Genomic DNA, 15,637 nt, shown 5'->3' on the forward strand with positions numbered 1-15,637 from the left:
TTGGGTTGTGACCGGGGCGCCACCGTTGGCCGCGGAGCCCTGTAGGATTTCCGCAAAGGTAGGTTGATGGCCTGCCCAAGCAACCACCGACATCCATCGGACGGCCAATGGCCATCCGTTTCGGATGTTCCGGATGGCCGATGGACGTCCGCGAACAGCCAGTGGACGTCCGTCGGCCGTCCGATGGGCGTCCAAATGGACATGTTTGTCTGGCCAATGGACGTCCATTTCGGACGTCCGTTCCCGGATCTTTCTCGCATATTCGCATATATGCTGCATGCATGCTTTTTTCGCTCCCACGAGGCAATAAAATAGAAAAGCAGCTTAAAGTACAACAGGCATATTTTATTGTAAAATGTCTAATTCCTCAATATGACGTAAAACTTGAAGCGCACATCCATCTTCCGTGATGAAGTGGAAGCAACCAGCTTTCTGCAAAAAGAGAAAAAAAAAAACAGGTTAGTAAATAGTCTAGCTCATGCACAGCATAATCCTTGACCCGAGGTTTTCTGGAGGATAATAACAAGAAAATTGAGTATTTCTCATATTGTACCTGCCCTACAGCACTTGTTACAAGCAGTCTCAAATATCAGCGAGGTTCTGCCCTCCTTTCCCTTAGTTCACGCCAGTTATATCGCACCCGCTATCTTTCGAATATCACATAAATTCATCTGCAATGCTTCAAGGATAAAGCTAAACAGTTCATAAGGCAGTATCATACAGGCCATACCTAAATTAAAATAAGCTGATAACGCGCTTCAATAATTTCAAGCACAGAAAAGGCCACTCGCTATCTGACATGATTTTTTTTTTTTGTAGTGGTGCACAACTTTCAAGCTCGCGAGCTTGGGCGATTATCGCTTATCGCATTGTACAGGAGCAGTTATGCATTTTATCACTGTAATGCACTGCAGCGCAGACTGTGCCCTCGCAACCTGCAACTTGCATTGAAAAATGCAGAGCATGCCACTTAAGAAGGCAAGCATATTAAAAAATAAATCTTTGAAGACCGACTGTTTACCCAGCGCCTTGGTTGACGAAAACAAGGAGGTTGGTTATAAGCCTCGCAAGATTGCAAGAGTGGAACGCGATAGCACCTCCAGCAATTTCCTAGTTTGCGTAGAGGAGAGGGAGAGCCAACTCAATCGACATACACGGACGCCACCGCGCCGATTACTCCTGGTTTTCGGTGTAACTAGCTCCTTAATGCTATCGCGTTGAAATGTGTGAGTAGGTTCACTGCGCTGTTACATATTCAGACAATTTTCGCTGCGCAGATTTTCACGAAGCTCGACCGCAGTACTCACTTTCAAACGCGGTCGCTTTCGCCGGAGTCGTCCGTCCTGATGTGTTGTCGTCGTGAACCACTGTTGCTCCAAGGGGGTAATCCTTTCACACTAGGAACTGGCACAACTGCGCAATCGTTATCCTTGCAGCGCACAACGATGGGTGAAGGCATTCGAGCATAGTTGCGTGCACCCGCACAGAACGAAAAAAAAAAACTGCTGCCGCGAGCCGCGGCGGCAGGACGACAGCCGGCAATGGCGGCACAGAAACAGAAACACGTGGTACGAAACTACGGCAGAAACATTCATGCGCAGAAATGAATTGGCCGTAATAAGTTAACACTATATTTTTACTGAATATTGTTAATTTCTTTAAATAGGAACCCTTTCTTGTAAGGATATTCAAGCGAAATCTACCATCCCCCCTCCTCCCCTCCAACACACACACACTGCGATGGAATACGCAACCTTCAACCAAACAGCACGGCCGCCGGCCGGCGGGTACTGGCGGGGATTTCAAACAGCACAAAAAAATATATATTTTTGTAAAGACCCACAGTGCAAGGTAATCCGGCGCTTTCGTTCGCCAAGACGTGGTCGTGGACCATCGTGGATGGCGAAGCCGCGCAGGTGGTACATGTAGTACATACGTTCAGGCTCAACTAGAGTAACAATTGAAGGTCATGACCGCCGCTACCAACGGATACAACGAATTGCAGCATGAAAGCTGAGAAATTAATGACAATCGCCCCATACTGTGTATGTGCCAGAGTTTTTTAGGCCAACCAGCTAATCATTTGGTATATAATACAATTCGCTATCTCAGGGGCCGAATGGAAGTTGCAAACCTAATTGGATTTCCTATTGGAATTTTGAGTACCATTTGGAAAATCCGAATGAAATTTTACACGCAATTAAAACTATTTGGAATGCCCAATTGGTATTTGCAGAACCATTTGGTTAATCCAACTGGACTAATCCATTGGAGAGGTGGTGTCCAATATTGGGTCCAGATGTGACCATTTGCAGGTCCCAATTGGCCCTAATGTTGTTTTTTTTTGACTAGGCAGGACACATCTCGAGCATTGAAGACAAGTGTGAATGTTGAAACAGAATTTTGTCAGCGAGGAAATATATGTCCTGGAAACATACTCGTCCGTACGTACATCGGACGTACACCTCGTCTCTCATGCGGATATACAAAAACGGACGTAGTCGGTACGTACATCGGACATACACCTCGTCTCTCATGCGGATATACAAAAACGGACGTAGTCTGTACCTCCGACGGACGTACGAATACGGATGTCCGAAACCGGAGGTTGTACGTATGTCCGGCGGACGTACAATTTCGGCAAAAGACGTTCGGCTCTATCTCGGACGTACAACGGACGTCGGTGGTTGCTTGGGGAGGCGGTGCAGCCCTGAGGCGAGCCTCCGCCGATTCCGCTCGAGCCCTGGCCGCAGCTGAGTCGCGTTTCTCAGCATACCACATGGATCGCAGGATGTCCGTGCGGCTTCGGACATCAGAGGCCAGCGCCTGGTAGTGAGCGCAGCAGTCGATCATTTTCCCGAAGAGGTTAAATACGCGCCTGAACACCGATTTTGTGGTCAGGTGCGTTGAGGAAGTTGACCAAGCTTGTCTCATGATGTTTTGTGACCTCGGCAAACGGCATCATTTCCGCGAAGCCGAGGTTCAAGATCTCGTGCGGGACCGAACCCGCCGCAGGAGTGTCAGTTGGGGCCTGGGACTCCACGCCGGAACCGGGAACCTCGAGGCCGCAGGCGACCGCAGCCGAAGTTCCGGAGTGCAAATTCTGCGCGGCCTGAAGCGATGCAGCCTCGCCATGCTCCCCGATCGGTGACCTGGTCGATGGTGTTCTGTAGGCACTCGAAGGCTCCGCGACCAAAGTGTCGTCCGGGGAATCGCGCCGCGGCGTCTCCGCACGCGAAGTCGGTCCCGAGTACGAGCCCGCAGGAGGCGAGGCGGATCCCTCCATGCCCGCGGCCGCGGGGGACCGCTTACCCGGCCACCACAGGGCGCGGCTGGTGTTAGGCCTCGCTAGTGGTAGGCGAGGCTCACAGAATCAAAGTCCGCAGACCGCAGGAAGCGTCCGAAAAACGGGGAGCGACCCGCAGAGGCCGCCCCCGACAAGCGGTCGCGTCCGCGGTTCCGATAAGGTAGCGCCCACCTGTTGGAACTGGGCCCGCTGACAGCCCGCTGCAGGGCTGGCGCAACCGTGGCGGTGATGTCGGTGTGCCGCCGGCAAAGTCTGCAGGTCGAAAAAGCGGCCAAAAACCGCTAGCGGACCTCGCGGTCCGCCCGCGGAGGCCGCCGGAACTCCTGCAGGTGAAAACGGGAGGCTCCGAGGCCGCCCAGAAGCTCTGGAAGGCCCGGGAAAGCTCTCTGGAAGAGAAAGAAGATCGAATACTAGCGCGAGCACCGGGAGCGCCGAGAAACGTCTATTCGCTTCGAGGCAGCTCGAAGCGGATTAGGAGAGAGGAAAGCACGCGCCATTCACCGACATATTTTCTCTTCTGTCAGCACGAGGCAGCGGAGTTGCCCCGCCGGGGTGGTGCAGTGGTAAGATGCCCGACTACTGTGCCGGAGTACCCGGGTTCGAACCCGACCTCGGCGGCTGCGTTTCGATGGAGGCGGCGAAACGAAGAGGCGTCCGTTAGCTGGTCGATGTCAGCGTTGTTGTTGCGGCTGTTGTGGCTGTAGGAAGAAGGAAAAAATGCATGGGTCTGCTACTGGCTCTGTAGCTGAGCCACCTCCGCTGTCTCGTGCAGATAGAAGATAATATAGAGAAGAAAGAAAAGGAAAAGCGAAAGACGCGCGCCGCAACAATAGTCGTCGTCCACCACCAGCGGTGGCGTGTGCAATGATGGCCTACAACAGATAAAAATTCGGTGCTAGGCTAGCCCCCCGCTGCAAGCGCCACCTGTACCAGCGCACGTTAAAGATCCCCAGGTGGTCGAAATTACTCCGCAGCCCTCCTCTACGGCTCCTTTCTCTCTTTCCACCTTCATTCCCACCTTCCTCCCTTCCCTTACGGCACGGTTGAGGTCTCCACAGAAAACAGTTGAGACAGTTACCGCGCCTTTCCCTTCCTATAAATCAATACGATGTCAGCGCACGTTAAAGATCCCCAGGTGGTCGAAATTACGCCGTAGCCCTCCACTACGGCTCCTCTTTCTCTCTTTACACTTTCATTCCCACCTTCCTCCCTTCCCTTACGGCGCGGTTCGGGTGTCCACATAGCAAGTGTGACAGTTACTGCGCCTTTCCCTTCCTGTGAACCAATTATCTTATATCAGCGGAGTTGGCTCGGCTACAGAGCCAGTAGAGGGCCCGTGAATTTTCTTTTCCTTCTTCCTACAGCCACAACAACAACATTTGATTGGAAAACATTTATTGTCAGCAATGAGCGATTTGTGGGCGTTACACTTAGATGGCCTCAAGTCCGTTACTCTCGGCGACCTTTTGAACCCACTCAGTAGCCCGAACCCACTCATAGCCCGGCTGGCGTATTTGGGTTTGCTCGGTACGGTGGCTCCGTAAGGGACAAAACGACAGAAGAGACGAAGAAAGCGGGCTGTTCCGACTAGCATCTACCGCCCCCAGGAGCCGAGCAGCCTAGCGATTAGCGGCTCATGCTTTTTCAATGGGCGTCATGTTGGACGCGGCACTAGCTTGAGAAAGCCTATACTACTACTACTACTACTACTACTACTACTACTACTACTACTACTATTATTATTATTATTATTATTAGTAGTAGTAGTAGTAGTAGTAGTAGTAGTAGTAGTAGTATGGAGGAAGACCCGTTGCACTAAGTTGGCACTGAATTGTCTGTAGGTAACGGCCAAATTCACTGGCTAAAGATATTCTGTTTTAATTATTAATGATAATAATATTAATTGGTTCACAGGAAGAGAAAGGCGCAGTATCTGTCACACTTGTGTCTGTGGACACCAAGGGATGGAGGAAGAGAGAAAGAGGAGCCGTAGCGGAGGGCTTCGGAGTAGTTCAGGTGTCCACAGACACAAATGTGACTTGTGTCTGTGGACACCAAGGGATGGAGGAAGAGAGAAAGAGGAGCCGTAGCGGAGGCCTACGGAGTAGTTCAGGTGTCCACAGACACAAGTGTGACAGATACTGCGTCTTTCCCTTCCTGTGAAACAATTATTATTATTATCATTATTAATTAAAACAGTGAAGATAATATTTAGCCAGTTAATTCGGCCATTAACTAGACAATTCAGTGCCAACTTCGTGAAACGAGTCTTCCTCTATACTACTAATGATAATAATAATAATTAGCAGAGAAATATTACTGTGTATTATTATTATTATTATTATTTAGTAGTAGCAGTAGTAGTAGTAGTAGTAGTAGTAGTAGTAATAGTATAATAGGCTCTCAAGAGCTACTGCCGCGTCCAACGTGACGCCCATTGAAAAAGCATGCGCCGCTAATCGCTAGGCTGCTCGGCTCCTGGGGGCGGTAGATGCTAGTCGGAACAGCCCGTTTTCTTCGTCTCTTCTGTTGCTTTGTCCCTTGCGGAGCCACCGTACCGAGCAAACCCAAATACGCGCCCGGCTGGCCAGTATAACCTCCCACCGCTCAAAAGAGTCGCTATAATGTAACCGCTTTGGTGCTGACCATCGCCATTGCGATAGCCGCCTCCTCCGCTGTCCTTGAGTAGTTTGTTTTTATTGAACCTGCCATTAATGTTTTACCCGAGTCGTTCACGCCCACGATACCCTAGCAAAAAAATCCAATAGAAAACTAATAGCCTATCAGATTATTGATATTGGTTTTATAGGTCTGCCAGAGTATTGGTCTTATGGGTATTCTAGCCTATAGGTTTTACAGGTCTGCTGGAGTATTGGTTTTATAGGTCAATTGTTTACTGGTCCTATAGGTTATGGTTTTATCGGTCCTATGGCATCTGATAAAACAGATAGGTTTGTAATGCTAGTACACCCATAGCTGTCAATAATCTGATAGACCTACAAAACCAGTAGGCTTCCTATTGGTTTTGTGGCCCTATGGAATATTGGTCTCATCGAGTAGCTGCGGGTGTTTACCTATCCGGATAACTGAAGGGAGAGGGCAGCTATGTTCCATTTTCTAGGGATGAGTTACGCAGCAGGTACATGTATACACATTTTAATCCACAATTACAGCGGCAACGCATACTGGGACATAATCCAAACATTCATCCAGGTAGCCCTCGATTCCAAGATTGCCGACTTCGGCCCGATGATGTAGTCTCTCCAATACTACGGCACCTGAAAGAAATAAAAAAATTGCGTTACAGCTTGAAAAATAAGCGATTTCAAGAGCGCGACAACACCACGACTTCAAAAAATCGGCCCACACATATACCGGCAACCGCGATTGCGCGCGTATTCATGCGGAGGCGGAGGCAGTTAGGAGAGGCGCCGCCATTACTGAACGCCGAGGTAGCTGCTGAACCAACATTCCGCCTTGCGCCTCACCACAGGTTCTGCCACTTGAACACAGTGCGCACGACATTCGAAAACAGATTAACGCTAAAAAGTTCCATCAATACTTTCAAGAAATCGTGCCGACAACTTTCAAACTCGGCGTTGCGTTATATCACACCGCGCGATTCAAATTCCTTTGTTGGCGCGCAGGCAACGGCATTCTGCAACGCAAAGCCACATCATACACTGACAAAGTATAAACGTCAGCCCGAAGTTGTAAGTGATGCACACGCACCTGATCAAAAGCTGAACGTGCGCTGGAACGTTGATATCCTCGAGAAGCACCCCGAAAAAACGGCATAAACACAGGGCACCGACCGAGCTGCCGCCAGCCCGATCAGCCGCCAGCGATCGCACCAGCGCCAATGCCTCTACGGAGCTGCGCATGCGCGCCCAGAGGAGAGGTGGAAAGGAGGATGAGAGAGGCCAGCACGGGAACGCTTGCGCGGGAGCGGGAGTGAGAGAAGGAAACCTACCTCTCCGCTGCGAACACCGCCGGCATCACGCTACCGCGTCGGCAGCCCGATCCGTACTCGTCGCGTGCCCGATGTCGACTCCTCTCGCTTCGGCGGCGGTTGCAGTTGCTTGGACGCGCGCCTCTCAATCCATTTCACTGCCCTGCTCTGCACATGTAGGTGATTGTGACTCAGCTGGGCCCCGACAGAACAGTGCGTTTTCCCATCTTCATTCAGTGATCCAGTAGCAACAGCGTTGCGCGTCTTGCAGCTCCAACCGTACGTAGTTTGTTCCGCGCGTAGAGTTAAGTAAGAATATTTTGTGTCGCGGCGTTCTCAATTGTTATTGCGGCTAATATTGTACGTACGGCAACACTCAATAAACGGGATGAATGCGTGAGTTTTGGGGATGTTTAAGAGATGGAAAAGGAAACAATAAAAAAGACCTAAAATCTCCAACTGGCTGATCCTGCATGTAAGACTCATAAACAAAGGCATACTGACGTATCAGACACATGAACCAATATGTAGTGGTCTATAAGACAAGCATGTATCAGCCTATAAGATGTATGGGCTTCTGCACTGGTCTGATACTTTTCTTATACAACCCACAGATAAACCTATGAAACCAATACTATTGCCTATAGGACAAATATGTATCAGTCTATAAGATTTATGAGTTTCTGTATAAGTTCCATAGAAATGCAGATACAACACATAGAATACCTACAGAACCAATACCGATTCTTATAAAACCGATAACGCTCCCTATTGGTCTTTTTTGCTAGGGTAGCGAAAGAGTCCTCCTTTGTATTCCGCCGCAGCTACACAAACAGTGTAGTTAGAGCCTTCTAACTTGGCCTCAAGGGCCTTTGCTCTTGCTTTTCTCCTGCCTTCATGAAAAGCAGGGTGCATGTTTTTTAGTAGCGGTTTAATAGTAAGTGCGTTCCTTACTTCAGTCGGCAGTTTTACTTGTGCATTTCTTTCCGGGATTCTATCTTGTAGTCCTAATTTACCCAGGATTTTCCATCCCGTGGATGTGGTGGCGAGCCTCTTTAGCTGTGCTATTATATGTGCCTCGCATAGTTCCATGGTGTTATTCTAGACTCCCGTAGGGGTGCAGTGGGGTAGCCCCAGTGCTGCTTTATATGCCTGCCTTATGATCGTTTCAATTTTGTTCTTTTCTGCCACCCCTAGCTTGAGGTAGGGGACGGTGTACACTAATCTGCTTAAAAGCCTGAACAATTCAGCACAAATCTTTCTCTTTGACCCCGCGTCTTTTGTTGGCTATTCGCCTTATCAACCTGGTTGTCATGTTAATTGTTGGCTTAAGTCGATTTATTATTTCTGTGTTCTTTCCATTGTCTTGGACTATCAGTCCCAAGACCCTGATTTTGTCCACTCTGGTTATCGGTGTGCCGTTTAATTCCACCAAAATGTCTTCAGCGTTGATATTGCGTTTTTTTGTTCCTCCAATTACCAGAAGTTCCGATTTGCTTGGTGAGCATTTCAGCCCTGCCCATTCCGCATATTCTTCAACAATTTCTTTAGTCCAAGCTTGGCAATTGATGAGCGTAGCCATGCACATGAAACTTTCGCTTCCCTCCAGTTAAACCAGCAGCTATGTTTTTATTATGGCGAAAGCATAACTTGGCTCATGCGTGGCGTGTACAGAATGTGTGATCAGGAAGTGGCAACATAAGTATAACATGATTTCGCATCAATTAAAGTTACGAAACCATTTAATTGTTGTACAGCGTTTACCATTTCTCTTCCCATTTTCAGCATGATGCATTTACTGGTTCACGATAGGCATTCAAATCGACGGCATACACCACCAATTGTATGTTAGTAACTGTGGATTGTAGGTGCCCATCAAGAAAATAGACAATAAAGAATATAGTGTCTTCGACACCGAAAATCGTCAACTATAAATACCATGTGCCAAAGTCTGCGCCGCCCTATCAATGCTCAACGGCTCAACCGCCAAGGAAAACCATGCCAAACCATGTAAAACATTTATTTCGCATTTTTAACCGGTTTATTTGGAGTTGCATCCCGCTTTCTTCCACATGTGAAACGCGTTGTAGAAAGGGTTAGCGGTATCATGAAGAGAGACTGAAGCAGCCTCAATAATTATCTCGAAACCAGATACTAACAAGCCATCTTCCAAATACTTTTGGTGGAAAGCGTAACCGAAACTACGCGAGAAATTTGAAAATCGGGTCTCTTGTGTACTACGTGTATTAAGCCGCCATGTTCCTTTATCGCCCCAGCTGATCAAGTTGTCTAGCCCCTACCAAATCAGCTGTCTTGGATTTCTGTTTGAAAATGGCCGCTTCGTGCGGTGCCATTGGAGCTGCGCTAGATGTTTGGCTCTCACAGAAACGGTGCTGCGTTCTTGCGTAGTTTCTTTTAATCGCCTCATTGGTGCAGCAAGTGATCGGTACTTTTTGGCTGTGTGTTTTAAGCGCTGTACGCGCTACAACGTATCTCTGCCATGTCTGTTTCGGCGCCGGTTACTGTTGCAAGCTCCTGGCTTAGGCTTAATTCTTTTCTGACTGCTCTTCGTGCCAAGACTGCGAACAACAAGCGCTGCAATGTGCCACTACAAGAAGTTTAGATGGCTGCTGTTTACTGAAACCTTTATCAGTAAGTCCACAGTTGCGAGTTTTGTCGCCGTCGGCTCATGTCGGCGTGCGTCGGTGATTTCGCGCAGCTGCTTGGTACTTCTCTTTAGTTTCATCTATCAGCTGCAAACGCTTATCTTTGCTGAGATATGTCACTTTTCCGATAGCGTTTTTGTACCGAGCTGTATATTGCGCTGTCAGATGCTGTGCGGTGCACTCGCTGGCACCTGTTTCATAAGTGTCGCGATTGCGTAACATCTGTCACCGGATATGTAAGTAGCTTGAGAAAGAGCGGAATGGTAGTAAAAGTGCGCGCCTTCACCTCGCAAAACAACGTATTGCCCTGAGTTTTGTTGTGTGTGTCTCATATGTTTGGCTTGTTTCCATTAGCAGCCGTGCTTAAATTTAGCAGGACTCGGGTGGGGAATGAAATGCCTGGGGCAAGTTTAGCTCTTCATTGATTAAAAGAACTATTTTGAGCTCCTGACACGCTTCGCTCTTGCGCTAATATGATGGCCCTGCCTAGATCTGCTTTCCGTGTCCGATATTTTTTCTTAGTTGCTTTTTCCTCATTTATGTACTCACTATGTGTACAGTCATTGTAAGAATAGGCAGCCCAAGTCCCTGTAACTGTGCTCGTTGCACTTCTCCGTCGTTCGCGAGGGACGAGAAATATCATCACCCTTCACGAAGTTCATCTGGCAGCCTTTTTACAGGGCTTTGAAGCAAACCTGTTGGGCTATATAGTTCTAACAAAGGCTGTACCACTGCATAAGGCTTGTACGAGACCATTGCTTACTGATGCTAACAGTTTCAGTGTATTTCCATTAGCTCGTAGTTCGTGCTCGGATGCATGATTCACGTCAAAAGCACTCGGAAGCATGTGGCTTTGATGAGAGTGGATAACGCCAGGCGCGTGTTGCACTATGCCTGTGCTTTGTTGGAAGCTTTCGACATATGTTCGCGTGATAGAAGCGAAGTGAAAAAAGGCAGCGAGTTCAGCTTTGTACTGTTCTGGCGGACGCTTTAATTGATGCCGTCTGGGGCCGTGTTGCACTGACCATTTGTGGATTTTGTGTACACAGGGATTGAGCCCCAATGCTGTGAAGATACGAGGCATGGCTGAGCTCCAGGCATCACTAGAGTTTTTCATCGAGCTCTACAAGTTCAGCAATGTCGACCTTTTCCAGCGAGGGTGAGCTGTCTCTTTTGCTCGCCTGATTGATGTCCAACAATTGTAGCTTGTGAGCTGGCAATATATGTTCTTTGATGGTGCCATGTGGCATTAATGTTTCTTTCATATACCAACACGTGTCACATTGCACCAGTTTATTCATGTGTTTTAAAGTTGTATGCGGAATTGAATATAATCTGCCACTTTCTAGTTGAGGTTAATAAAAACAGTTTTATCATGTGATGGGAAAATGCTTGTGCTGTTTCGAAGGACTAGTGTGATTGCATAGAAAGGTGTATGTAATTCAGTCATCATTCTTGGCTTCTGTTCAGTTAGGTTTGTGGGCTAGCACAGTTGGCTGGGTTGTCCAGATGGTGCAGTGTAACCTCTGTGAATGGTTACATTGTTCACCATCTTTCTAGTTTTGTTTACAGAACGCGTTTTTAGATTCAGCATGCTGTCCTTATTTAGGTGGTGGAAATTAGGCTCAGGAAAACTTTTTTATAGCTTAGAGCACTGATAAGCTTTAGTGATAAGCAGTGGTGGAAAGTTTTATGTGCTTGTCATAGTACTAGGACTTCACGTGGAACAGTACTTGCTTGGCAGCATGTTGAAAATTACTTGTATCTGAATGACATTTAGCCTCTCTACATCTGGCTAACCATTTCTATCTCTTTTTCTGTACAAAAGGTCTATTCTGGCGTCAAGGACCAATTTGATTTTTTTTAAACATCAAGAAGTTGTTAATTTCATATAGGTATATGCACAGATTGTGCACACACTGCTATGATCATTGCAGAGTTACAACAAACTCAAAATGGGTACTTGAGGGACTATGGAAGCGTGTGTTCCTTTTTTTCAGTTTGACGAATCATTCGAGAAACCTAGGATGAAATACAATGTGATCACTCCCTACAACTGTCAAAGCACATGCTGCATTTTAAGCATTTGAACTGTGCTCATCACTAGCGTGGAAAAATTTGCCAGTGATAAGAGTAACTCTGAATTTGGCCGAAAAAAAAAAAAAAGAACTCATTGCCAAATGTAGCATGTTATTGGGCAAACTCCTGAACATTGCTAGAATTTCAGCTGTGTCATGAAGTGCAGCCATTATTTCTTGCTTTCTAAAACCCAGAGGTCAGTATATCATCGCGACTTGTATAATATGGAGCACTCTTCGTTGATCAAACTGTTCTTGTTAAACGCCTTGATAGAGCTGTTGTCTTTTCTTTGCCTGATAAGGAAGGCCCTGCATGATTGTTCATCTCATAAGTCTTGTAGGAAGATTGCACCCTTTTTGCAAAGTGGCTGGAAGTTGAAAAGAGTGATTGGGATTGGTTTTTTGTTCACATGGGGTTTTAAATCCTTTTGCTGGAGACCTGAGTTTTGTGATGATAGTATAAGCTCATACATAGGAAGAATCCTAGTATGCAGTTTGAATTTTGTGACATTTTAAATATGGTTTTGATATTATTAGGGCGGTTGTCCTGCCTTTTCTAATGTCGGCAGGGCTTCTTTTTCCTTGAAGATATGGCAGTCTTCAGACCTTGGGCAGGTTCATTCCTGGCCGAGTATTCAGTTAAGGCCGTCAGATTTGGTAACAGAATAAAATTAAGTCATTTTGAATATTTTGTTTTTTGTTCATCCTACAGGTACTACCAAATTCGAATGTCTCTCAAGGTGCCACAGAGGTTGCCAGCCAAAGTTGAAGTTCACCTTCCTAGAAACACAGTGATTCAAGGTTATGGTAAGGGCCAAGTTTTTTCTTTGTCTTTTTTTAGAACTGTTTCAGGTTTGCATTTAACATGAAATTTTGATGTCCTGTATCACTCATTACATCAGTATTAGTGCGTGCTCGCACAGGGCATGTGAAATCGTAAAAACTAAATATTTAATTTTCCAAGTTGTGCAGATTTTGGCATGTTTTTGGGAAAGGAAGATCTGACACCTTCCTTAAGTAGAAATTCTGTCATTCACCATGGTTTTTATTTGTCCTCGCAGAGAATCTTTTTATTTATTTATTTTTTTTTTTTAAGCGAAACTTGAGCCAAAATGTTTTTTGGTGTCCTTACTGCTATCTGTCGGCTCAAAAAAGATTTTTATTAGACAAACCCTACTCGCTGCAAACCGGACACAAGGGTGCCATGAAATGCATATAGAACTGGGCTTATCAGGTGCCAGAAATTAATCGGCTTTATCATGAGACTGGTTCATCCCAGTCCACTTAGGGATTAATTGCAATTGACCACTGTGTTGGCTCAGTGGCTGTTTGATTGTTAATTAGGGTTGTGAGTTCCATTCCAATTGTGGTAGCCATGTTTTGATGGAGCTGCACAATGTTAACATACTAGAAAGAACCCCGGCGTTCTATATTAATCCTGAGCACTCTGCTACGGTGTCCCTCTTAGCCCATGCATCGCTTCTGGATGGTAAACTTCAGAATTTAACTCAGCTTAATTTAAAATTCAATTAAGTTTGCAAATTTGGTGCAGCAGGTTAGTGGGAGCACTTACACACATTTTAATTGGCTTCAAAGTGGAAACTTCACTAAACACTATTAATTCGCAAAGTTGGACTAATAGACAGGCAAGCTGTTTTAAACGGCCAATTTTTCTCACGGCATTGCTGTTGTGCTCCTTCTTTCTTGCAGCGCTACCCATAGTTTTTCCTGCCTGCATCGTGAACGGCGCGGCTGTAAGCAAGACTTTCCAGATACTCTACAAGAATGAAGAAGTCCACCTGGATGATACTGTTGTATTCAAAGTCCATGCTCTTGTCGATGCACACAGGGTATGTTGGTTCACCTTTGGGTTGTGATCACATTTTCTTTGTTCTCGGGATGCACTGGCTTGCTTCCTCCTGCTTGAGTCATCTCTGTGCGAACATGTGGTCGACCAGTTGACTCTTGTCCTCTTGGTTCAATAGTACACATAGAGCCCTAATATGTAATGTTTAGTAGTCTTTCTCTCTTGCTATCATGGTCTTGTTGGAGATGGTTAAAAATTACTTGTCTGCATTTGTCATCAACAAGTGTCTTGTCACGGTAATGTGGAATTTGCTTGTGGGTTGTGGATAATGCTACAGTAAAATCTCGTTAAAGAGACACTGTTACAAAAGACACTTGGTTATAAGAGACACTTGAAAATGGTTTGGTTGGTTTCCCTATGTTTGCCAAGTTAACAACATTGCTTACAAGAGACATGGTTACAAGAGACACTCTGTTACTAAGGGCAACTTTTGCAGGTCCCTAAAGTAACTTTTTCACTCTTTATAAGTGACATAATTAACCTAGGTATGCTCATGCAATGCAGCTGACTCATACCAAATCATATGTGCGGCAGTTTTGATTTCCTTATCTATATTCTGTTCCATATCATTGTCCTTTTTTGTTTCAATATATATCAGGAACTGAGAAGGAGTGCCTCCTCTTGACTGGGAAGTCAAAATGTCCTTGTTGTTTCAGTCACTGTCATCATATTCCTGTGTGACTGAAACAACAGGGAAATTTTGACTTCCCAGTAAAGAGGAGGCACTCCTCCTCGATTCCTGCCATATTGCAACAAAAAAAGACACTGATATGGAACAGATTTTAGTTAAGGAAATCTAAACTGCAGCGTATACAAGTTGGTAAGAATTTTTGGTTACAAGAGACATCTTTTTCGGGTCCCTTAAGTGACTCTTGTAATGAAGTTTATTTGCGTAGAGTTGCTACGTGCAGCAGCTGTAGCAAACAAGATAATTTGTTACATATGGTATTTTGGGACCTGAAGCAGGAAATTATTTGGCTTTGTGACTAGTGTCGAATACATGCGGCCCAAAAGGAAGAAGGTTTAGGTCTACCCTAGTTCTCTCTTGGCTAATGTCCTCAAACTTTAGCCTGACTTTCACAGACATAGACGTGAAACAGGCTCATGCAAATGTAAAGCACTTGCCTTAGTCAGAGGTGGCTTCTTTGTGATGCTTGACTTTGGTGCACATAATATGGTATGCTACATACGGCTGCCACTACAATCTTGTTTTCATTTATATTCGGTTCAATTTATGAGAATGACATCCTGAAACGTTTTCAGGGATAAAACCTGCTCAGCTTGAAGGGGTGACTGAAACATTCACTTGACATTGCTTGGATGACAAAGTAATGTACAAAACATATAGGCATGATACAAGCAGTGTAGTGGTTAGGGCGCTCGACTACTGTGCCCAAGGATACGGGATCGAATCCTGGCCGCGGTGGCCGCTTTTCGGTGGAGGCGAAAAGCTAGGTGCTCGTGTGCTGTGCGAGGTCTGTGCACGTTAAAGAACCTCAGGTGGTCGAAATTTCCGGAGTCCTCGACTACGGAGTCTCTCATAGCCCGAGTCGCTTTGGAACATTAACCACTACAGAAACAAAAACAAAACAAAAAATTACAAGAGTTCAACGCTACTGAACCAAATACCGTATTTACTCGCATAATGATCGCACTCGCGTAATGATTGCACCCCTGAATTTTGAGGTCAAAATTCCATTTTTTTAAATTCCCCGCGTAATGATCGCACCCCGAACATAGAGCCGCCTGGTGGTTGATCTGCAGTCA

The 15,637-nt window shown here is 46.1% G+C and overlaps 1 protein-coding gene and 1 long non-coding RNA gene across 7 annotated transcripts in view; one reads left to right on the forward strand and one right to left on the reverse strand.

The window, feature by feature from the left end:
- Window positions 1-330: 330 nt before the first annotated feature.
- LOC146179458 (uncharacterized) lies at window positions 331-1,545 on the reverse strand. Its single transcript, XR_014700928.1, has 2 exons — window positions 1,308-1,545; window positions 331-432 (listed from the first exon to the last, which is right to left on the reverse strand). It is a non-coding gene; the product is annotated as an uncharacterized LOC146179458 (long non-coding RNA).
- A 7,997-nt stretch (window positions 1,546-9,542) lies between these two features.
- Window positions 9,543-15,637, forward strand: part of LOC146179459 (protein FAM135A) — a 63,142-nt gene continuing 57,047 nt past the window's right edge. For 2 of the 6 annotated variants that reach the window (XM_084579079.1, XM_084579084.1), the window contains exons 1-4: window positions 9,543-9,911; window positions 10,975-11,084; window positions 12,716-12,810; window positions 13,714-13,853. In XM_084579079.1, the coding sequence (XP_084435205.1) occupies window positions 11,008-11,084; window positions 12,716-12,810; window positions 13,714-13,853 (312 nt within the window). In that variant the 5' untranslated portion in view covers window positions 9,543-9,911; window positions 10,975-11,007. The other 4 variants (XM_084579083.1, XM_084579082.1, XM_084579080.1 and 1 more) reach the window with 3 other exon arrangements.

Source organism: Amblyomma maculatum, chromosome 9, assembly GCF_055883805.1.
Source record: "Amblyomma maculatum isolate TAMU_Amacu chromosome 9, ASM5588380v1, whole genome shotgun sequence".
In the NCBI taxonomy this organism is placed as follows: Eukaryota; Metazoa; Arthropoda; class Arachnida; order Ixodida; family Ixodidae; genus Amblyomma; species Amblyomma maculatum.